Here is a 25395-nt window from a genome sequence, read left to right on the forward strand (position 1 = left end):
CATGACCGGGAGCAGTGTGTGGTGATTAATGGTACGAAATCGTCATCTGTACCTGTCACAAGTGGGGTACCACAGGGCAGTGTATTGGGCCCTCTGTTGTTTGTTTGTTTCATAAATGACATGCCTGACGTTGTACACTCCTCCATACAAATGTTTGCCGATGACTCCAAGTTATTTCGGGAAATTAAGAACCATGCGGACTGTGAAGAGCTGCAGAAGGATCTCTGTGGGCTCCAGGAATGGTCGAAGAAATGACTGCTGAGATTCAATGTCACGAAGTGTAAGAGGATGCACCTGGGTCGTACCAACGGTAAGGAGGCGTATCATATGTCCCAACGGGATGAAGAAACTGCGCTAGTTGAGACTGTGTGTGAGAAGGACCTAGGTGTGTATGTTGACAATGAGCTGAAGTTCTCGGGCCATTGTGAGAAGAAGGTAAATCAGGCAAATAAATTATTGGGTCTTATAAGAAGGTCGTTCAGATATCTAGACGGTCCGTCCCTTGTAACGATCTTCAGGAGTGAAGTGCTTCCCCATTTGGAGTACTGTCACCCCATCTGGTCCCCGAGATACGCTAGGGACTGTCAGTTGGTTGAAAATGTTCAAAGGAGGGCCACCAGACTGGTGCCTGCCCTTCGGCACCTCAGCTACCCTGAGAGATTGGAGCGCCTGAACTTGCCTAGCTTATACTACAGACGGGCAAGGGGGGACCTAGTTGAGGTGTATAAGCATCTCAGGGGGCACTACTCAGTTGAGTGCCCTTACTTGGAGCTGGCGGACGCTCGCCCCACAAGGGGTCACAGCTCAAGATTGAAGAAGCCGCAAGTCCAGAAAACCGTGAGGGCAAACTTTTTTGGAGTGAGGGTTGTAAACTCTTGGAATAATCTACTAGAGAGTGTTGTGACGGCACCGAGTGTGAGCTGTTTCAAGACCAGACTTGACCAACACTGGAGCGGGTTCAGGTACATTCAGGAGCCGGTGCATGCCCAGTATTTGCCAACAGTGCTTCGCAGAGACGTGACCGATCGCCCGGGTGGCTAGCGAGCCGATCTTTTGGTGAAGAAGATAAATGAAAAGGAAAAGTAATTAAAGACGTGACCGATCGCCCGGGCGGCTAGCGAGCCGATCTTTTGGTGAAGAGGATAAAAGTAACGAGCACCTTAGCTTTCGTCTTTATTTCAAGACATCTTCAGAAGCAACTGAAGATGTTTTGAATACAGACGAAAGCTAAGGTGCTCCGTTGTTTCCCTTTTCCCTTGTGATTCTATCGAGATTTATCTTATCCACGTTTTCATTGTGGATCCACATGAAATATATATATATATATATATATATATATATATATATATATATATATGTATATATTTTCGACAATTCAAGCAGTAAAGGGACAACCATGTGATTAAATACAAAAATCACCCAAAGAATCTCGACTGTAGGTAACGCTGGGGGAGGGAGATTCTTGAGGTGGAGTGGGCTCGGGAGGAGATGCTCCAAGTGTTGTCGGATCAAATGTGCATTAATAATATTTGGTGAAGAGGATAAAAGTAAGTTAGGAATTTTTTTTTATGGAGTTTGGCGGAGCTCCGTCACGAACGACGTGGCAAACACATGCTAAGTTGTATTTTGTTTAATTTAAGAAGTTATCATTAAGCAGCTGACTTAATGCTAAAGGTTTTCCTGTAGCGCTGTATACCATCACTCAGCTAAGAATCTGATATAGACTTCTACAATATAGAACTTACATCTACAAACGTTTGGTATATATACCATAAAAAGTGTATGTGGCAACTACAAGGCGGAAGACACGTTTCCTTACTTAACTGTTGCCAGATTCCTCTATTTTATCTAATATTCCTTTACGCCACTTTTCACCTTACTACCAGTTGTTAAAGAATTTGCTGTATTTAAACATTGAATAACGGCCAAATTGTCTTTACAATTGGATATATTTTCCAAGAATATATAATCACGGTATCAGTTAAAATCTATAGCTACATCGAATGCAGAAAAAATGGCGATATATAATATAATAAATGTTATTTGATCAAGATTCCAAGAACTGCATGATAAGGGTATGTGGTTTATGCTTTTTGGTAGACTTCATGTTCCAAAAATTAAGTGTGTATCTTTCAACCTAAATAAATACTTTAATTTTTGTTATTCAATAATGCTATACGCCTTCGGTATTCAGCAACATGCAAATAAATTATACTACACACTATTATATGTTCATTTAGTATTTTAACTTATTCACACACGTCTATCTACTTACAACATTTCAACTGTACAATTTGCTTCAACTATGAGGCCAAGTTCTAATAAAATACATACAGTATATGATGGCAGAGGAAAAAGCGCGAAACTAAATCTGTGTGTAGTTAATTAGGATCTATGTCTCCAACTTCTCCCAGTACACATTTTACTTAGATAAAATTATACTGTATAAGTTTGACAGATGTTTGAAGGGTCTCTTGTACTGTAAATCTATTAAAGATTCGAAGAATTTATTGCCATCTGTTCAGGAAGTCTAGTAAATATCTGCTGTGGCATTGTAGCGTCTTTATTGATTCTTTTATCATTGCACAGTCATAAGTTTATATTGTAGTTTTAGATAGATAATATATTTCATATTGAACAAATTGATTCACAGCTTTAAATAACTAATAACGTCAACAGACCAACGACCGGTTAACAAGTTGTTTACTGTTGAACGTTTAAAATAACATATATCCTCATATGAATAAAAATTCATAGATAATATTATATATATATGACATTCATGATTTCTTTTACTGTAACAAGACTGATTTTTGCATTTATACAAGGGAAATTTAATATAAATAGCAGGAATGTAAAGGCAATATGGCAACTGCGGTGGCCGAGCCCCCGAGCCAAGGGAGGTAAGAGCAGCGGCAGCCCAGTGAGAACACCCGCGCCGTCGCTGTAGACCTGCGCACATTGGTCCAGTGCTTGTATCATTCATTCGTGTCTTCTGTTGCTATTGATAATGGCTGACGACGAAGGAGACAAAACTGTAGTCGTCGCGGATGATGTGGGCCACGCTTATGGCGAGTGGTTCAAAAAATACATGCGTTTATTTGGCAGGAGGTTCTTTGAGTGGTTCTTGGTGTACCTGTTTGGTTACTACAATGTTAGTTTTGGGTGGCTCATGGCTCCTCTGTTCTTCCTTGTCCTGAGGGATAAGAGGGCCAAGGAAAAGCAAGTTAAATTTGACATTATTCGATCGATCGCCAACACTGACGAGAAGGATATTCTGCAAGAGATTCAGCGGTTCTCTAACCTGCCATCATGGGTAAGTCTCCCAGCCAACCAGTTTCACTCTTTAGTTTATGTTCCTCTTATTTACTACATGCTTTTGACTCTTCAGCGATTCTCAGTATATTTCCTCTAAATATTTACTTCCATTTTGAGCATAAATTTTATTGTTGACATACCGTGTGGTTAAAGTGAAATAACTATGAAAGACGAAAATTTCATTTTCGTTTTATATAATTTTTCAATTTAACTTTGATTTAAAGGAGACAACAATAAATGCGCGATAGAATTACTTGTAATAACGAGGAAAATGTGGGTGGGGGGCGGGAGTGGTTACATGCAACCTGACATTGAACCGTGACCTTCCCTGTGGCTCCACGTGAAGGGGGGGAGGGTACCGGCAGTCTCTCAATCCTCTCGACAACGGAAATGCACAGTCAATTAACACATCTGCGTTTATATTAACTACGACACATGCGTACAGAGGCTTCCCGGTATATTATATATTATTTTTGGGTTAGTTTAGTGAAATTGACATAACAAAATTGTTGGCTGACTTGGGACGTTTGGGTAGGATTATGTAAACTAAAACTAACCATGAAACTTTAGGGAGACAAGAAGTTTGATTCTGTACCTGTTGTTAATATCCAAAGATGCTAAGAGCATCTGTTGCTGTATGCGATAGGTTCCCAAAAATATCGTTCCAGCTGTGAACCCCTAATATGACCGCTAAAGGTTCTGCCGGTGTAAAATATAATGGAACCTTAACCAAACCTAGTATACGTTATATAATATACAAATTTGAGTACATTGATTTTGTTGTGGTTAAGGAAAGATCGATAAGGTTTTAACCAAGCAAAACCTGACCAAACATCGGGTAATCTCTATAAACCATACAGACTGAAGGCCTTACGAATAATAACACTTCAGACAAGAAACGGTATGGCAGTTATCATAGACATTGAGAATATTGAACAGGATGGAAAACGTGAACCCGGGACATTTTTTGTGATGTCACGCACTACCAACACGAGGGGAATAAGTTCAAGCGCGCCAAGATATCAAGGAGGAATAAAGAAAACACTACTCTGCAGCTGGGTACCATCGAGCTAGCCTGTTCTTTTATTCCTAGAAGCAATTTTATTGTATGTATTGAACTAATTAAGTTGGTTTGTGCGATCTGCTTCGTAGGGGGCTTACAAAATCTTTTTTCTTTGCCCTTCTCTCATACCGGATTTGCATCCTGTGTAATAAAATATAAATTATCTTTTATTTTACTTTTATCCTCTTCACCACTGATTGGCTCGTTAGTAGCTCGGGCGGCTGGTCGCGTCTCTGCGAAGCACTGTTGGCAAGTACTGGCCATGCACCGGCTCCTGAATATATCTGAAGCTGCCACAGTGTTGGTCAAGTCTGGTCTTGAAAGAGCTCTCACTCGGTGCCGTCACGACAGTCTGGCAGGTTGTTCCAAGAGTTCACAACTCTCACTCCGAAAAAGTTTACCCTCAGTTTTCTGGACTTGTGGCTTCTTCAACCTTGAGCTGTGACCCGTTGTGGGGCGAGCGGCCGCCAGCTCCAGGTATGGACACTCGACTGAGTAGTGCCCTTCGAGATGTTTATACACCTTAATTAGGTCCCCCTTAACCGTCTATAGTATAAGCTAGGCAGTTGCAGGCGCTCGGGAATCTCAGGGTAGCTGAGGTTCCGTAGAGCAGGCACCAGTCTGGTGGCCCTCCTTTGGACATTTTCAACCAACTGACAGTCCCTTGCATATCTCGGGGACCAGACAGGGTGACAGTACTCCAGGCGGGGAAACACCCGACTCTTTGAAGATCGTAACGCGGGATGGACAGTCTAGATATCTGAACCTTATAAAACCTACAAGTTTAGTTGCTCGATTCACTTTTTCACAGCTGCCCGAGAAGATCAGTTCATTGTCAACATACACATCCAGGTCCTTTTCGCATTCGGTGTCTATTAATGCAGCTTCGTCCCGTTGGTAAAGGTTGTATTTACCCTCCGAAATATTGAATAGGTTACAGACCACAGCGACCCCCCCTCCTTCCCCCACAACACACCGTGTTTATTCTACACCACCACCACCGAGGAAAGCTTACAATTTCGTGAATCCTCTACATCTTTAACGGGAGTGGCGCTCATTACCCGACACCGGTGCCCCAGCTGGGCCTTCCGGTGTGTCATGACTCACTACAGTAGACAAAACGTTCAGGAGCGGAGAGATGTTTTCGGCAATTTCTAATAAGCAGAAGAGTTCGTGTATGTAGCGCAGTTGGCTGGTTTTGGGGCTGCCGAAGGCGGGGTGTGGACGAGTGTATGCATTGTAAGAAAGTGCATAGGAGAAGAAGAGTGTACTCAAGAGAGAATTGATGACGTGAGCTGGTGTAGAATGCCTGAAGGCGTTGTGGGTGGGTGGGTGGTTGGTAGGGCCCATGGGGTCGAATTTAAACGATAGAGCCAAACCGGCGATGGAGTTCGTCGAGGTGTATACTGTAGTTAATGAGGCGACGGGTCTACACTGCTTACCGTGGAGAATTTGACACCAAGGATGGCATTGAGGGATGTAATTCGATCGCAGACGAGTGGGGGGGGGGGCAGCATCAGTTCCCTCGATATTCTAGTATTCATGAAGCGACCAAAGTGAACCTCGTCGCCCTATTTTGTACATCGTCACTCATGTTTCGTTACGGGAGGCAACGGCGAGGACAGGAGAGTCGTACTTTATTGTTGTCAGGACGATGGTGAACACGAGTCGTAGGTCTCATGACTTTGGCTCCATTGAGTGAGAATGGGTAAGGGACTGAAGTTCTCTTCGTTGTCGGCACAGATTGAGCACATAAGCAACAATAGTGGCGGTGCACACAGGTAGACCCAGAGAAGGCAAGCATGAACTCTGCATGCTTCCCTGTTGGGCGCTGTTAAGCTTTCACCCCTTGCCTTGCACAATATGTAAGGGGGTGCCCAATAAACTAGCCCCCGCGCTGCGATGACTACACCTTGTAGGCTTAGCGGGGTCTGACGCCTTCAACGTTAAGGACTTTTGTTCTGGTATACAAGGATATTAATCTAAAGGGTTTGACTGGTGAGGGCGAACGTGGGGAGGTCGGACTTCCTGGTGCAGGGCAGGATGTGCTCCTGGTGCAGGGCAGGATGTGCTCCTGGTGTAGGGCAAGATGTGCTCCTGGTGCAGGGCAGGATGTGCTCCAAGTGTTGTTCAGCTGGTAGAGAGTTCAGGATAACGCTAGATTAGTGGAGCTGAGGTCGCCTCTTTGAGACGTTAGATCAAGGGTTTTGGCTGGAGTTATGGCCCTAGAAACTTAACGAGCCTGGTGATGAGTGGCAGACACCGTACAGGTCATTAATCCTTCAAGTTCACCTCCCCTGCCCTCTGACCCTCTCCACCCCTCACCTCACCTCACCACACTTTCCCAGCCTCGTGCAGTGCACGTTGCTCTCATATGCTGCACCGGAAGAGAAACTTTCAAGCTTTCACAGTTCTGCTTTCGTTCTAATTTTTACTTATTCAACCTCAACGTAATTTGTTTTTGGCATGCAAAGGAAACTTTGAGATTAGATATAATTTAATAGCCACATAGGCCATATAGGGTGTAATGCTTCGGGTGGGGAGGAGGGGTGTGATCGCCAGCCTGGACCAGGCTTAGTGGTCGCAAGTCTGTAGAGAGATCCTCGTCAACATAAACATCGTTTGGGACCCATAAAGATTGCCCACTAATGTTAATACCTGGGTTAGATTAAGATCAGGACTGCAGGATCCATTAGACCAGTCACTAGTGACGGAATGGATAGGCTGTCTCGGGAAAAATATAAATACTGCACTCTTAGATTTTCGTGGAGATCGCTTGAATTCTTTATTACAACAACATTGTCCTCACTTGAAGTGTGAGGTATCCCACAAGTGATGAAGTTGCTGTTGTAATAAATCATTCACGATCTCCACGAAAATCTAAGACAGTACAGTATGTATACATATTCATACGCCTTGTATATAAATACACCGTATAACATGGTACGTCGCAAGTATTCTTTTCCTAAATTCGTATCTAAATTTTGAGGGTGAAAATTATTGTACCGGGTACCGGTAATTGAAGGACATGGTTAATGTTGTTCCATTGTGTACAGTATTTAACACAGCGTATTTTTGGTCATGTTCACTTAAAAAAAAAAATAATCGTATTTGTGTATCGTGCTTATTGATTCATTTGTCGATATAACGAGGAAAGGGATCTTATTTACGGCTTCATTTATATGACTGGCCCGGGGTCTTTGAAGGTTCTGTATTACCTGGATGTTATTTAGATCTGGGAAGGTTTGTGCGGTTACCGGGATTTATTTTTAGATTGGTTTGGGAGAGGAGTGTGGATAAGGTGAATGTCAGGGGTTGAGTGTGCAGGTCGGAGTAATTTTGTGAGTGTGGGGTGATTATGTTCATCATCGACGATACTCCATGGTTTCTGCTTGTTTGCTTCAACTTCTGAGGGTTTTTTCATGTCATTTCCTAAATAGTTTTTGTTGGCGTGAAGTTGTATTAAAATTGGGAAAACAAAAAAACAAGACGGTAATTTTAAAATGGGGCTGTGAATATCATTTGGCAAGGAGCAGCAAATAACTTTAGTAAATTGTAACTTATACAGTGAGTAAAGTGGACAGGTAAATGGAGAGGTAAGGGTGTAGGGCGCCACCACCAGGTGTTAGGTCGTTGGGTGTGTTGGTGTCGAGGTCGCTTCACTTTGCACAAGACACAAGGGGGTGCTCAATAACTAGCCCCCTCGTGGAGCAAATCTGAAAATCTGAATCCATGTGTTCACAGCCATGGGTAGACGGCTTTCTATTCCCAAGGAGTAGGTCATCCCTGCCCTGTGTGTGTGTGTGTGTGTTTGTTTGTTTGTTTGTTTGTTTGTTTGTCTGTCTGTCCATAACTTGTCGACGCAACTTGTCTTAAAATATTGAATGGATAGATATGAGACGTTGTAGGCATCGCCATTACTTCTGAAACAAAATATTAATATCCTTGTGTACTTCAAGTCCAAGATCAAGGTTAATTGCGAAAAAGGAGAACTGAACAAAGAATTACAAAAAGAAAATCGCAGTTTTACTTAACACTACATACTCCGGGGAGAGCAGTATTGATTTGCTAGTCTGCGGTCTTCCATTCTACCAAAGTTAACTTTGGTTTAGAGGGTATTGAATATAAGGCGCTGCAATTTTACATGGACCCTTAGATGGGCAGAAATTTATAAAAACTGAGCGAGTTAATTTTGTTTTTTTATTGCGCTTGGACTTTTTAACTGTCATTAGAGCATGTGTTGTGCAAACGTAAGGCAAATAAGTTTTAAAAAGGTGACACGTGGTACTGGCAGCGTATTCTTAAACTCGAGTCATTAGACTAGTCAGAAAGACGTGTCAACGTAACTGGGGCTGGGCGTCACCAAGTGTGCCGCTGCTTACGAGACCCGTTTACAGATCATTTTCACGTCAACACGGGTGAAAGTTGCCTTGCAAATTTTTGAAAATCTTAGCCGGATGTTGTGTTTGTACACCAGACAACGAGATAGTTCCCCCAGTCCAAAATTCTCCCTCATTTCGACTTCAGTAATTCCCATATCCCGACTCTTCCCCATTCCAATTAGGATTTCCCCGACTCAGTCGCTTAGATTACGACTCAGATAGAACCGAAATGGCGACGACAACTCCATTTTCTTTCTCACTCCAGTTACGAAGAAGAAATTTTCAACTTGTGAATAACATCGAGAGGACCTGGCGCCGAGGTTGAGCAAACGTGGCTTCAGTTTTCCTCCCATCCCTCACCACCTTCCTGGTTCTGTCTCCACCCTGTACAGCCCTTTGCCTCCATCCCCACCTAACTTCCAGGATTTTGTCCAGTGCAAAATGGAAGTTGTACGTATGATGTGTGTGTGTGCGGCTTGCTTGCTTCGTGACGGCCAGACCCAACACCACTACCTGGGTGTGGAGTCTTGCACTTCTCGAACTCGATTACGTGTGATGATTTCAAAGGATCAAGGAAGGGGAGGAGACGGAGAGCCTTAGTTCCTACGTTGTTCTGATAGTTACCTTAAGTTTATGTATTTAATTTATTTATTTACTTATTTTATTTATTTATCTATTTATTTTCTTTCTTTATTTATTTATTATAGAAACTGACCTTAGTTGACACTTCCTTATTCCCATAAATCGGTTTAATATCGTATATCCTTTACCTAACCAACACGAAATATAACCTACCTTATCTGACCTACGTGTGTGTGGGTGGCGAGGTAGGTGTGTGTGTGGGTGTGGGGTGGGGCGAGGTAGGTGGGTGTGGGTGTAGGGGCGAGGTAGGGGTAGGTGGGTGTGGGTGTAGGGGCGAGGTAGGCAGGTAGGTGTGTGGCAGTGCAGTGGTCTGACATACCTCGCTCAGTCACCTCACTGGTTTCCTCACCATGTAGATCCTCCCCCTCCCTTCCTCCCGCCATTACCCACCTACACCTTCCTCTCCCTAACCTTTCACCACCCCCCTCCCTCTCGTTTCCCTCTTACCCACCTCTCCTATACTATCCACCCCTCCCTCCCTCCCTCCCTCCTAACATCTGTCACCGGGCCAGCCAGCCGTCTCCATTTTAATCTTTCAACGTCAGGATTTGGGTCTAGTAACATTGGTACTAGTTCATTTATGGTATTTTATTCTAAACGGCTGACAACCAACAGTGGCTCTTTTGAGCGTGTCGTCACTCGTCAGGTACGGTACTGTATCTATCCACTGCCAGTCATTAATGCCATTCCTGCTTCAAATATCCCTCGTTATAAACTGTCAGTAAGAGAGGCTACTGTCTAAAATTTGAAATGAATTGGAAAATGAAAAAGGTAGGTGAAAATACCTCGACGGAGAGTGTATGGCACCAGTGCAATGACGTCATCCTATCAGCTGGTGTGTGTGTGTTGGGGGAGCCGGGCCAACCTGCCCTACCCACCATCACAGACAACTTCACCGTCTGTCTCTGTATGTGTGTCTGTCTGGTCAAAGAGTTGAAATACATTTTTAATGGGAGACACTTCAGATGGGGGTGAAGAGGAGGTAAAGGTGGCAGTGAGTGCAGGAAATCGTCTCCGATAGTGGAGAACTCGTGCCCTCACCCTCCCTCCTGCTCCAAAGCTTGAGTCACCTACTTAACCCTCTTCTAATATTTCACCCTTTCTACCACCACAAAAATAACTACTCGGTCCTTGGCTGTACAAATGGTACAAACTTGTAACATCTTTCTATGACCATCTGGTTAAATAGGGTTCTGTCTCCCAGTTTTGTTACACTTGTACTGTCTTATCTAGAAGATGAATCATGTCCACAATGACGAATGTAATGGATCAATATTCACAAACTGTGATATTGGACAATGATAATCACTTATCTCGGACACCTAAGTCGCCTCGTGATATACATTTGGAGAGACGAGGTTAGTAAAGTACAACAATTGTCAACACCTAAGGTAGAAGAGTCATTATTGGAGATTATAAGCGAGGTACGAAATTATAGATACGTACAGTGCATCACAGGTGGCAAATACTCTTCGCCACACAATATTAGTAGGTCGGGTTGGCCTGGCCTGCCTGTGGATATAGTTCGTGATTATAGTTATAAACGTGTCCCAGTGCTGGGCAGCAGTGGACTTACAGAAGCTCACATTAGGTGTCACTGTTTTCTGGCAGGTTAGATCAGGAGTTCACAACTTTAACTCTGACAGTTTGCTGTACTGTAATGGCAGTAAATCTTGAGGTAGTGAACCAATAAATTTAACTTTGACAATCCTTTTTTTTAATTCTTCAGTTTAGTTGTAGAAAAATATTGCTGTGAAGTAGAAATTCATGTTAGTGTCCGACACCGAGTAGCGTGGGCAGGGAGTTGTAGTGGGGATGCGACTTATGAGGCGTGAAGGAGAGTCAGGCTTAGCTGTTGCTGGGTAGCGGTCTTCCTTGTGTACTCCCTGGTGTTCCCCTGATCTCCTACCCCCTCCTGTCAATCCCCCCATTCCCCGGGTCTATCCTGGTTCACCACCACGTACATAGCCTTGAAGGCGTTTGTGTGGTCTTGTTTATTGTTACTGCTTGTTATATTCTTCGGTTCCTCTCCATTACTACATTTACCTCCTCCCCTTTTCGTTCAGTCGTTCTTACACCTCCCATCTTTCCCTTTCTCCACCCTTCCCTTTCTCCACCCTTCCCTTCCACCACCTCTCTCCAAAACAGTAACCTGTTTTGTTTGTCGCATCTCGTATTTTTTCCTCCCTTTTCTCCATGTTAACTAATCGGTCAAAGATGTCGTTCTGCTAGTAGATACCTTTTGTACGAGTGTATGACAGCAGGGGACCAGTTTAGGGGACGTGATGAGATTAATGTTTGGGTGTGTACATCCGGTTTAGCTATTCATGTCCCACAAACGTCAGGTGAAGCTGTGGCTCAAAGAGGAAGTTACGGTAAAGTTATTTTAAGCACTCGAGACGCGATTTATTGTATATATATATATATATATATATATATATATATATATATATATATATATATATATATATATATATATATATGTATATATATATATCTATATATATGTATATATATGTATATATATGTATATATATGTATGTATATATATATGTATGTATATATGTATGTATGTATATATATATATATGTATGTATATATATATATGTATGTATATATATATGTATGTATATATATGTATATATATATATATATATATTTATATATATATATTTATATATATATATATATGAATAAATTGTTAGTTCTTGGAGCCAGTTGAGTGTCTAGGGTAATGATTATTGAACTTGGAACTAGTGTGGCCTTATAATACTGTGACATAGGAATATCCAGTCCAGTAGGAAATATACGGTAACTCCCAAAGAATAGCGTGATGCCAATTAAGCCTGTTTTAGTTACTCGCTCTGGCGTAAGGAGGGTGGCCATTTCCAAAAAAGGAAATTTTCTATTTTTTTTGCGACACCTATATTTTAACCTAAATTAAGCATGTTTAATGAGTTAAAAATATATAAAAAGTTGTATAGAATATACAAAATATACTTAGATTTGTTGATTTGTCAAATGTCACTACAGTATAGTGTGATGAATGCTATTTTGTGGTAATTTTTGTGAAATTTCATTTTTTGGGGGTATGCACTGTAGTATATATTACATAAATGCATTCACACAGTATAAATAAAGAACTGAAAGTAAGGAATATTAATTTTTACTCTTGCTGAAACTGCATATGCTAACCAAATTGAAGCAAGAACAAAAAAGTCAACCACTCTCCACTGCGGCCTTGGGCAGACTGACCATTTCGGAGTCCGGACGTGTTGACGACGGCAACTACATAGAATAAAATTACGTTAACAGTTATTATGGCCTTCAGTTCCCGCTGTTTTAAGTATACCTATATATAAGGTAATTTATATAATTCTTTTTAGACAGACAATAAAAAGGACAAATTAACGGACTGTCCGGCCACCCTATATGGTGGCGCCAGTCACCATCTTTCGTCTGTTTTGTTTTCGTCTTTGAATCCGAATAATAATTTCGTTTTTATATTTTCGAAGTGGAACGGGATTTTATTAACAAATTAATTGATAAATTCTAAAAGTAAATTATATTGCAAGAGCAAATCGTGCAGTTGAAAGTTTAGTATTTTTAAACGAAAGAAAATTACATTATCGCCCCAGGGACATTCGGGAATAATTTATGGATTTAAAATCGTACTTCAAAATGAATAGCTGTATATTAATTGTTAGACTGAAATATGTATCGAATAAAATGTGAATTTAAGACATTTATAATTTCTGCGTTTATGTCGTCACTTGACTGAATGTGCATACAAATATTTCTTTATAGTTATCGCCTGAATAGACGATCACTGATCGTCTTGTTAGCCACTTGGGCGGTCGGTCACGTCTGTTATACACTGTTGGCATGTACTGGTTCTATGTAGAATGTATCTGTACCTACGCCAGTGTTAATGAAGTTAGGTATTGAATGAGCTCTCACACACGGTGCCGCAACAACGTTCTCTGGCAGATTGTTCCATGAATTACCTCACTCCAAAAAGTTTGCCCTGACAGGTTTTCTGAAATCGTGGTGTTGCCATTTATGATCTGAAGGTATTGGAATTTTTCTCACCGATGAATAAAATGTAAATCCTTAAATATTCCCGTTTAATGCCTATTCATTACTTATAATGTAAGTTACTTTAAGCACCTATCAATGTCTTCTTTATTAACGCTTAGTACAGTCATTTAGTCAAAGTAAACCGTTTTATACTGTACCTTTTCAATAATGTTCAGGAGGACCTCTGAAGCTCAAGAAATGTAGATCAATAAACCGTAATAGTTTACCCTCATTTTATAGACGTTTTCCTTGGATACTTGGTCGCTCTGCCATGGTCTCGCTGTGGCAACTCAATAAAACTAATGGTTTTGAGTTAAATTCCGTATTAGATATTCCCTAACTTTGACCTTGAAATAGTGACTATGTACAGTACCATTATAACGTTCAAGTGACAAAGAATTAACCAGTTTAGAGGATGATTGTGGGGTGACCTTGATCTCGTAAGGCTCTGCTGAGACCGACTTTGTTTAAATCATATCTGCACTCGTAAGATATACCACACTTTTTATATCCAACAATGGTGTTCAGTGCTCTGCTCCCTAATTCCTGGCCTCGTAAATACTTCTGGAATTTAATTGATCTTGAGGGCTGTTGGTTATATGAGTAGTATCTCCGTGAAGTGGACACAGGACTAGGGAAATTAGTCGTGTCACGCACGTCTGTTCCTATGGCGTGTGCGAGGACAGTGTCATGTGCTATAGGGGGAGTTGGACTTTTGCCCAAACTTAGCAATTGGCCAGAGCAACCCTGACTCCTTTACATCTTTACTCTATATTTAGAAACATGATGTATTAGTGCCAATATATCGTTTCTTAGTGTTTGAACAACAGCCTCAGTAATTGGTAGTTTGTACTAATGATAGTTGTGGCTATAATAATTGCTTGCTCGTGTGGCCGGTATGTTAAGTGGCCGACTGTGTAGGATGTCTTGCTCACTCCAGAAATGTTACTTCAAGACGATTTGTTATCAAACAGCGATGGCCGGTCATGCCTTCACCCCCGCTCTACGTGGTTTACAGGTCAACACACCAACATCAATCGCCGGAATAATGTCCATATTCTTTAAGTTTCTTGTAACTATGGCAGGTTTATATATATTCAAATTAAGATTATTTTTGTGCCATTTCTTAGCTTGTTTAGATGTGTTTTAAAGGAAGATTGTTAGCCTGTATGTCGATGTTTTTCTGCTCATTGACATTGTGCTAAAATGAGCTGGCAAATGACCTCACAAGATTAGTATAATAATGTTTGACTCTGTAATGTTTGTGTTGAAGCTGTAATGAGTCGATAAGGAATGATACATTTCCAAGAAGGGGAAACATTAACGTGTGGTTGTTTGAGAATCTCGAGCCAGGTTATTGGTTGAAGATGGAGGTATACGTGTGTGGAGGAGGGAAGGCAGTAATGACATGAGTTGAGGTGCGTGGAGCAGCGTGCCAAGCAGGGAGGAAATTCCTGACGGGATGAGTGTTGCCACGGGTCGTCTGGTGCTCCAACACGGGTTGTCTCGTGTTCCACCTTATCAATATCCATCAAAACGGACCATAATCTAGATTAAATTATCCATTAAATTTATCGTGTTGGAGGGAAAATGAGATAGGTGACTCGACCAGATTTCAGATTTACACCCTCGACCCCGCTCCGTTCTGGTACTTCCTGGTATGGGGGCAAACCTGAAATCTCCATGTTGCATGAACACATTTTATAGCATCAATATTATTTACATATGTAAACTTAAATTTTTATTTATTTACATTTCACTTCACCCTTTCACCGAATTTTTCCTCGATGCGTCTGTACTCGTATGTTTGTCGTTTATTTACTTAGTTTGAGTTGTACTGTACATCCAGTGCAGCCAGGAGCCAGACTGGGTTGCATGGCACGTGCTTTGGTCAGACTTTTGAGCATACCGGCCAGAAATGTCGACAGTGATATGGTGAATACTTCAGTATATTGGTTGTATATCAGTCAGATTTTGTGGGCGTTTGAGCAAGGTCATCAACGTCACGTGTGCGGCAGTGAGCTTTTACCATCCATCACCTTGTTGCTGTTATCCAGGGTTCTTGTACCCATATCTAACCTACTTAACACAGGTCTTGGTTCTGAGCCCCACCCTAGGTCAACAACAGTAACCAATTTAACTGACGTTGTAGTCGGGTCATGTTGTACAAATATTAGTAACCAAACCTTGGTCACTACTGTATACTGTGCCGTATATATCTGTATGCATCACTTTATCTCGAGTTGCTGTAGTTTGACCAGTTATCTAGTTCTTACCGGTAGTTTATTCACATTTTTTGGTCTTAACCGCTACAGTTCCTCTTAGGTCCTTTACCTAAACATTTAAGCGCAGACCCTGCTGGTGCAACTTAACCAAACTTATTTAAACCAGTTTAATCTGCTTTGACTCCATTTTTAAACAGATACAAACTAAGAAAAGCTGAGCTAAGATCTAGCTTAACATAACGTTTTGAGCCAAGCACCACCATTTTATAAACGGTAGATTCGTAGTTAGATTTTAACCACACTTGTAATGTTTGCGTATCACAAATTACAATGTCAGACGCATGTTCATACTTTACTGTGACACAACGGGCAAGTTGTCCACCGTGCTTTGTAGAATGATGTTTGTGTCAGCCTTCCACATAAGTCTCGTAACAAGGCGGTAAAAGGTAAAAGTTGTCATTACTCTGGAGGGATGTTTCTATTAATTTTACAAATACATTGTTGCTCACCAGCACTCCACTGATAAATTAATTTTTGCACTGCGAAAGAGATTTCTCAGATGATCTGATAGGAAGTCTGCCATGACCTCCTAGCTACACTGTGTGACCAGAGTTGCTTGAACTTCAGTTGTGCCAGCTGTCACTGCTGAGAATGTCAGTCTTTCACCGACTGTGAAAATGGATTTCTACGTCGATAACCTGGCGCAGAATGGTAAAAGTAACGAGTGCTTGTTTGTTTTTCTCCAGTATTAATTTAAACTGCAGTAATAATGTTGAAAGAGAACATTATATTGAGGGAGCGGAGGTGGTGTGTGTGGGTGGGTGAGAGGAGTGTTACCACGCGGATGGCTGGCCTCTGTCGCCGGGCTGGCGGGCCTCTCTTTGCTCTCCACCCTCGAAACTCCACCAGAGAAAGCCTCGCCAGACGTTGAACTTGACAAAATCCCAGCACTAATTCTTTGTGTGTGAACCTCTGTCCTGCGTGACAGTGAGAAGTGATACCACCCTCAGTGTCAAGACCTGACTGAATTATTCGGAATAGGCAAACTACTACAAGCTCTGCCAATAAATTTGCTAAACTAAAAAAGCATTAAGTGTGGTGGTATGGTAACACCTTCAGATTTTCTTTAGGGTGGCTGTGCTGTAGGTGATGGAGTTTTGACCATATTAAGTGTGTATTGTCCAGCCAGCCCCAATTTTCCGGAAGTCTAGGGATTTGAGGTGGTGGACCTGCATTTCTGTTTACTTCACACGTTAGCCTTTATTTAGACTAGAGAAACTAGTTTGGGGGTGGAGCATGTGAATTAAAGTCCGCGATAAAAAAAAAATCTGGCATACACAAGTGTCCTTACTATGTCAATGAACCTAGATGTAACGCAGTTCATATCAGTGGTGGTTTTAGCCTAGCACACGTATGAAAACTCGATTTTACAAGGTAGTGATTGTTCTTCGTGACAGATGGTGAGGTTTATGACGTACGTGTTTAATGGTTGGTTTGGAGTCTTGTATTTGCTTCGGATTCTTGGTTTATGTGCTCGAGTTTACTTATCCGTACACTTAATAATATAATGGAATAACCACGATGAAGGCGCCATCCTCCCAACCCTCGACAGGCGGTGGCTCATATTAGTGACATTACCTTATTCTTCCTTTTATTTCACCTGTCACACAGTTTAACCTTTAAGAGTTATGTACTGATTATTTGCCTCATTAGCTTATTTTGTGTTTGTTCATTCTTAAACTTTCCGTGCTTGTGTTTAATGTTCAAAGCTTTGTTTTGCTCTGACAGTACTTGATAGCTCTCAGCCCGCAAGCACCCGGGACAATGCTGCTGGACCTTCTGGTGACGATGATCCAACAGGAACGTTTGAGAATTGTTTGTGTCAGTCCCTGGTTTATCAAGGGCAAGATACGAAATTAATGAGAATGGCTGCCCCAAACTTTCTTATCGGGCGACTAATCAAAGGTGGCAGAAAAAGTTGGGAATGAACTATGGGGTGTAGAGGCCGCTCTTATGATACCTACCTCTGGTAAAGAACCAAACCACCTGTGAAGAGACGTGAATTTGCCTTTTTAGCGACGATCCTCTTTTAACCACATCATTTGAGGTTACAAGATGGGAATTTTATACCCATCCCAGGTATTTGAAAGTTGTATAATATAAATACGATAGATTAAATACTGAAGAACTATGGTAGCTCTTCAGGTGTCCGTCTGCCAACCAATCAGCTCAGCTTCTTTGCTACAAACTGACCCAAGGCCACAGTTGCAAGCTTCCCGTGAACAAAATTGTACGTATGTGTAATATATAAATAATCTTTTAATCTTCGGGCGTGCGTGCGCGCACACTAGTTAACTTTACTTTGTACACATTTATGGACAGGTACAGTAGGTGCCTTGGTGTAGCGACAGCCACAACTTCTTAGTGTTGTATTGAAGCCGAAAGAAACAATAGGAGTAATGTCTTAATAATGATTTTCAGCTTAATTCTGCCAGTTGCCTACACAGAACATTTGATCCTCGTGTGAACTAAACTAGATCCTATACGTTAAGTTAACCGTTAACAGCAAACACTTAAGCGAAGTTTGTGAAGAATATTATGAGTAAAACTTCCTTGATATATGTAGGCATAGTGGTGACTTGGCTACTGTGTCATCATTGTTCAGTTACTGCTGATTACACGGTACACGTTCACCAACCTTGGCATAAGCTTAGAATAACGAGACCAGGTACAGTACGTAATGGTGGCTGTAATTCATCATGTGGAGGTGGGTAGGTATGGTGTCTCGGGTTTATTCCGTGTTGCTCCCAAGTTGTGTTTATCGCTTAGCAAGATTTCTTTCTCGTGGTTACTAATGTGACAAGTTTGTGAAAGTTGATTAATTATCTTTTTCTCTGTTGATGAAAACCTTTTAGTGAAGCTTTTATGGCAGTTGATAATTATCTTAATAAGTTAAGTTGGTGTATACCTTCCCAATGTGCTCCTTTTAATCAGTTGTGTAAGGTTAATAAGTCCATGACCCATTCAAAATAATTTTACTTTTGACACCACTAATTAAAAGTAAAGATATTTTGAGACCACAGCTGACTGGGTGTTGGCTTCCTTCACCACCACAAGCCCACATTCACAACTTGTTCCTTCTGGTTACACGCTGACATTATATATTTGTACTCGTTACGTCACCATTGAGGCTAATGTCTGGGTGAAGGGGAAACTTTCGTTCAAGAATGTACAGTAAGACCATGTGTAGATGTGTGTGGTGGTGGTAAGCAAAGGGGTGGAAGATGGGCGTGGGTGAGAGGCGGGAAGGGAGATGTACGTATGTATGTATGTATGTATGTATGTATGTATGTATGTACTAGATTTTATTATTACAATACTAACACCCAACACACTCCCAACTGTTCGGGTATCAATAAGTGTAACACCCCTTGACAGCTGAGGTTAGATTCATTTAGTAGCATTTTACGTGGTACAAGTCCTGGCTGTCTTTGTGTATGTCAGGTCATGGTAGCGAGTTTGTTGTGGTCATGACTAAACACTCCCCAGTAAATCACATTAGGGGTGCTTTCAGGGTTTCTCCTTCCGTTAGTTATATCCAAAAAAAAATTTAATATCTACAGCTAATGACAACTTTTAGGTGTATTATATGGTTTCAAGTGATGTTTGTTTGTTCTTTTAGTTGATGTATCTGTATTCTCCATAAAAAAGTAGCTAGGCAGTTGTGTGTTACATAATGATACAACGGACGGTAGATTCTGATAAACGTTACCATGACAACAGGAACCCCGGTGTTCATTTTGAAATTCATCGAATCCATCCGTAAATTTACTTTTTTTTTTTACTGTTCTTTTTCATAGATTATAAGAGGGCATAAATAATATTCCAGTCAGTTCAGTCAGTCAGTCAGTCAATGGTAGAATTTGTTTCTCATCAGTAACTTGATGGAAGGTTTCCTGATTAAACATTTAAGCGTTGTTTGCAGGTTAATCTCCAGCAGAATTATTAGCTGACGTTAATATACACCATCACACAAGTTTATACACAGGAGATAGTTCAGCCAAATGTGTTAAACTATACGGTATATATATATATTTTTTTTGTCGCCACCTGTTCGGTTTATGGACTGCCTCCTAAGTGATGGACAGTCACAAGTGTTCATATTGATCCCAGATGTCCACTCAGAAGTGTTCGTTGACGCTGTGTTTCGTAAGTGCATATAGTGGTAGTGTCAGTCACATTTCCTCAAATTAATGCAAAATGACCAACAGATGCTTAAAAATTACTCCAGGTGTGTCGCAAGTGTTTATACCAGGCGTCCCACAGGTGTTTTTACCATGCGTCCCACAGGTGTTTCCAATGGCGCCGTGACTCATAAGCGCCCGTAATGCTGCCAGGTGAGTCACAGGTACTAGGTTACTTCCATTAAAGATGGGCGTACGAGGCTTCGGAAGGGGGAAGGAGCGGCCTTGATTGCTTATATCTTAGAGGGAGACGTATTGAGCTGGTGTGGCTGCGGTCCTTGTGTATCTGTAGGTGTGGCGGCGGTCCGTGTCTATCCGTAGGTGTGGCTGCGGTCCTTGTGTATTCGTAGGTTTGGCGGCGGTCCGTGTCTATCCGTAAGTGTGGCTGCGGTCCTTGTGTATCCGTAGGTTTGGCGGCGGTCCGTGTCTATCCGTAGGTGTGGCTGCGGTCCGTGTCTATCCGTAGGTGTGGCTGTGGTTCGTGTCTATCAGTAGGTGTGGCGGCGGTCCGTGTCTATCCGTAGGTGTGGCGGCGGTCCGTGTCTATCCGTAGGTGTGGCTGTGGTCTGTGTCTACCCGTAGGTGTGGCTGTGGTCCGTGTCTATCCGTAGGTGTGGCTGCGGTCCGTGTCTATCCATAGGTGTGGCTGTGGTCCGTGTCTATCCGTAGTAGGTGTGGCTGTGGTCCGTGTCTATCCGTAGGTGTGATCCGTAGGTGTGTGGTCCGTGTCTATCCGTAGGTGTGGCTGTGGTCCGTGTCCATCCGTCTGTGGTCCGTGTCATCCGTAGGTGTGGCTGTGGTCCGTGTCTATCCGTAGGTGTGGCTGTGGTCCGTGTCTATCCGTAGGTGTGGCTGTCCGTGTCTATCCGTAGGTGTGGCTGTGGTCCGTGTCTATCCGTAGGTGTGGCTGTGGTCCGTGTCTATCCGTAGGTGTGGCTGTGGTCCTGTCTATCCGTAGGTGTGGCTGTGGTCCTTGTCTATCCGTAGGTGTGGCTGTGGTCCTTGTCTATCCGTAGGTGTGGCGGCTCTGTGTCTATCCGTAGGTGTGGCGGCGGTCTGTGTTCATCCGTAGGTGGCTGTGGTCCGTGTCTATCCGTAGGTGTGGCTGTGGTCCGTGTCTATCCGTAGGTGTGGCTGTGGTCCGTGTCTATCCGTAGGTGCTGTAGAGTAGGTGTGGCTGTGGTCCGTGTCTATCCGTAGGTGTGGCTGTGGTCCGTGTCTATCCGTAGGTGTGGCTGTGGTCCGTGTCTCTGTCCGTAGGTGTGGCTGTGGTCCGTGTCTATCCGTAGGTGTGGCGGCGTGTCCGTGTCTATCCGTAGGTGTGGCGGCGGTCCGTGTCTATCCGTAGGTGTGGCTGTGGTCCGTGTCTATCCGTAGGTGTGGCGGCGGTCCGTGTCTATCTGTAGGTGTGGCGGCGGTCCGGACAACGACGGATGTAAAGCGATTCAGGTAGAAGGCCCACTTGATCGGTGTCCCACAATATACAGCTGTGTACACTGGTTGATTTGTCGTTCACATCCCGAGATCATTGAGGGATTTTGGTCACGTTATGGTTCCAACATGTTCCAGTCAAAAGGTTATGGCCGATTCCCTATATTGGCCGGACGTCAGAACAGCCATCTTGGATATAGGCCGTTGACTGGTTTTCCCAGGAGGAAAAAATTTCATTCCGCTGATGAGAGTTTATGAATCCTTAAGCATCATCAGTCGACAAAAACCTTTATCCTATTATTTCTTGGTTCACTGAAGGCTACATAAAGGGACGGCAAACCGATTATAGGACACGTGCATCCTGAAATGTGGCTTTACTTGTCATGCTAATGAGATAATGTGTTCTTATCACAGTCAACCTGATGTTTTATGATGTTTCCGCAGAACACAACAGAGTAATTGGAGAAGCCACTTGGGCATCATGTGTCAGTGGTGGTGGTGCCAGTTGTTGTGTCAGTGGTGTTGTGGGGAGTTAGGAGTACGTGGTACGCGACGCACATCGGAGACAGCCTCACCAGTAAGACCATTTGTTGTGGTTAACATTAATAAGCTCATTACTTCAGTCTACCCCCCCCCCTTACCTGCAGTCGTTTCCATGTTACTCCTCCTTTCCACTTGCCTCTGATAACATTGGCCAACTACTAGTCATTGGTATTTACAGGGTGTCAGAAGATGCATAGACACTGTCGTAGAGAAAGCGTAATACTTATACTACAACACCAACCTAGTCCTCCCTTGTAGACCTCACATCTGTAAGGTCTCCAGTGTGTGTACATTTTTGAGCCACCCTGTATTTGTTATGCCTCGAGGGTGGTATTCTTTTCTGCCCCTTCCGTTCGTCATGGCAACACAATTTCTCGTACAAGAAGTTTTCTCACACCTTCACAACACGATCCTTGTACACCAGTCCTCGTTCCCTTCTATTTGGGGCTCAGATGGTGTTAGTCGCCATTATTCAAAAAGTACCGCTAGTGTCTACACTGAATATTTTTACCTCTTCACAAGACGTGACAGATAGTTCCCTCGGGACGGGGAAAAGGGTGGGAGGTGTTATCAAGGCGGGTTTTATGTAGACCATTGAAGATTAGACAACAAGATATGGGGGTGTCCGTCTGTCTGTTCATCAGCAGTTGGTGTCCGAACTGTATGTTGTAAAGTTATCTTCTCCCACGGGAGATCACCACCAGTGATTTTAAGGTCGAGAGAGAGAGAGAGAGAGAGAGAGAGAGAGAGAGAGAGATATTATTATTATTATTATTATTATTATTATTATTATTATTATTATTATTATTGTTCCCGGAAATAACATTTTAGGGTTTTTATGCACCGGTGGACACATTGTAAGGGTTCCTTGCCCCGGGAGAGGGTTATGGGGTCGGAGGTTAATATTGTTGCTGAAGATATATTTTTAGATTCAGCACAACGTCACTTACCTTACCATGCACCGTCTTTCACCAGCCTTCTCGGCCAAGGGAAGAATTCTACTTATTTTTGTATCAAATGTCAAGGTTGTCACAGTGCAGTAAATGCAGTTTTGTACGATTGTACAAGGCGGGTGTGCTATGCTCTCTTTGTCACATAAACACCACTTTCGTCATCACATGACAAGAGGTACAGATAGCGAATTGCCCAATATTAGCAGAAGACAATAATGGTGCTGACCAAGAATAGAAAGGTTGTGGCGGTGTGTGAAAAAGGACAACTAGATCTTGTTGATTATATTGTTAACGTTGATAATTACAGTGAGTTGAGAGAATTGATTTAGGCTGAGTTTTATGCACGATCCTGGCGGCAAAAATTCCTTTGGGTGTGTGACACCACCAAATGTATCAGTGTTAGGATAAAATTTACGAGCGGTGAGGTAGACTAGACCTACAGGTTTGTCATCTTGAAGGCGGGTGTACCGCCACAGCCAGAATAGTGATGCCGTGAGCCAGATGGTGCCTGCCTCGCTGTCTGGCACTCGACCATTAAGTTTACCACACGACCATATTTTTGTTCCCGAGGATGTTTTTACGCTCCCCGATTCTCGAACCTGTAAACAGGATATAAAAGTACGAGTTGTGGGTCGTGAGACGACGAACTTTTTTGATAATTTGCGTGTGTAGGGTTGTTGACTTGTATTTAAGAGCAATCTGTTTCCAGAGTAATTTATTAATGTGTCAGCTACTGAAGATGCGTCTGGTAGCTGAAGGTACGAGTCGATATAAGTTCTACCTTCTGTCGAAGTGATAAATTTATGTTGGAGTGTGTAGTCAGCAGGGCGTCACTAACAGCCAGTACGTCATATTGCCAGCCTATCAGCACACGCCACGCCACGCCAGGCCATCAGAGGGATCCAGTGCACCATATAAGAACCGCGCCACTGGGGAGGGGGGGCACATCCCCTCAAGTGACACCTTCATGGAAGCTACTCTCGACGAACACCCTTGTCAGTAGCTGCCTTGTATGAGTAACAGAATTTAGTCATTATCTGTAAGTAAAAACTACCTCATGAAAATTTGTGGTTCTCGAGGTTGGAACTGCAGAACTCGTCTTGAATACTGTACAGTACACATTAGAGCTGAAAACTCCAATTGTTGATGGACCGCCAAGACAATGTTGTATTAGTGAGGAAGACGGTAGAGTGAGGCATTATCTTCAGCCTCCTTATTGTGAGTGGTGGCCACTGTGCCCGTCTGCCTGCCTCCATCCCACGTCATCGATCCCTGCTGCTGGTTTGGTGTCGTCGACCTGCTGATAGTAGTGGTGGTGTGTCGTCGACCTGCTGGTAGTAGTAGTGGTGTGTCGTCGACCTGCTGGTAGTAGTGGTGGTGTGTCGTCGACCTGCTGGTGAAACTCGAACGTGAAGACTAAGTGGGTCTGGTGTTACTAAGGGGCAGTATTGTAGGGGTTTTCGTGTCGGGTCAAATGGTCCCCTGGCTCCAAGAAGTCCTAACCTAACCATTAGGATTGAAGGAGGGGGGGAGGACCCCGTCTTGGGTCATATTTTAGTAACTTCTAATTATAATGGTTAGGGTAGTTTGGGGTCAGTTAGGACTGGGGCCTATTTGATTAATGACCTGTGTTGGGCTGGTCAGGGGGCGGGCACTTCTGACCTGCCACTCAAACAAGTTCATTGCTTCACTTTGACCACGTTGTTGTGTCTGCATAAAGAGGGAGGTGTACACGTGCTCTCTTCCTCAACCAATTATTAGATCACTTAAGAGGTATTGTCTTGCTGAAGGATGACACACATGGTAGTCAAACTGATGTGACCCATGACTGAGATGTCGACTTTTTCTCAAGGCTCAGAACGAGTCCCACAGTAACCAGGCTGCCCCCCGTCCACGATTTATCTCGTTAAACGTTTGACTCCAACGTAGTTGATTTTTTTTAATGCAATTTTCCAGGTTATGATAATACTTGATAATTATGTTGCCGCCTGCAATTATCGTTATTTTTTTTATTGTAGTCTAAACAGGATTTGATGTTTTATCATCTTCCTGTGTAGATTATTGTTCTTCGTAAAAGTGAATGTTATAATTTTTTTTACTGATAATTATACAGTATATAGACATGATTCACCGTGGTTGTGTACATTAATTAACATGGTAGATATGTACGACTATGATAGTACCTGCTGGTCGGTCTGTGTAGCAATATCTCCATTTGTTTTTATACTTGACCGGTTGTGGCTGGAATGTTGTACTCACAGCATTGTTATATTTTGTTGAAGTTTCATCTTTATCAGATAACTGGGAGGTCAGTTGCCAAGTACTCGTCAGGTTCAGGCTCTTCAGTTGTGAACCTGTCAGTGTTATTTGCCACCTAATAGCCGACACTTGGAGCCGTCTTAACTTAAGAACATAAGAATGGAGGAAACTGCAGCCCTACCACAAGGCAGAGAGCACCAAAGGCTTAGCCCTTCGGCATATGTTTTCAACTAATATCACGACACGACTTTTGTC

General features: G+C 42.7%; 1 protein-coding gene across 9 annotated transcripts in view; it reads left to right on the plus strand.

The window, feature by feature from the left end:
* Positions 1-25395, plus strand: part of LOC121865021 (extended synaptotagmin-1-like) — a 98492-nt gene that overhangs the window by 4724 nt on the left and 68373 nt on the right. The window contains exon 1 of one of the 9 annotated variants that reach the window (XM_042364319.1): positions 2911-3316. The exons of 6 other annotated variants lie outside the window; for them this stretch is intronic. In XM_042364319.1, the coding sequence (XP_042220253.1) occupies positions 3011-3316 (306 nt within the window). In that variant the 5' untranslated portion in view covers positions 2911-3010. Of the gene's footprint in view, positions 1-2910; positions 3317-21858; positions 21963-25395 lie in introns of those variants that run through there. 2 more of the 9 variants (XM_042364320.1, XM_042364322.1) reach the window with 2 other exon arrangements.

This window comes from Homarus americanus, unplaced genomic scaffold (genome assembly GCF_018991925.1).
Source record: "Homarus americanus isolate GMGI-L3 unplaced genomic scaffold, GMGI_Hamer_2.0 scaffold2539, whole genome shotgun sequence".
Classification (NCBI taxonomy): domain Eukaryota; kingdom Metazoa; phylum Arthropoda; class Malacostraca; order Decapoda; family Nephropidae; genus Homarus; species Homarus americanus.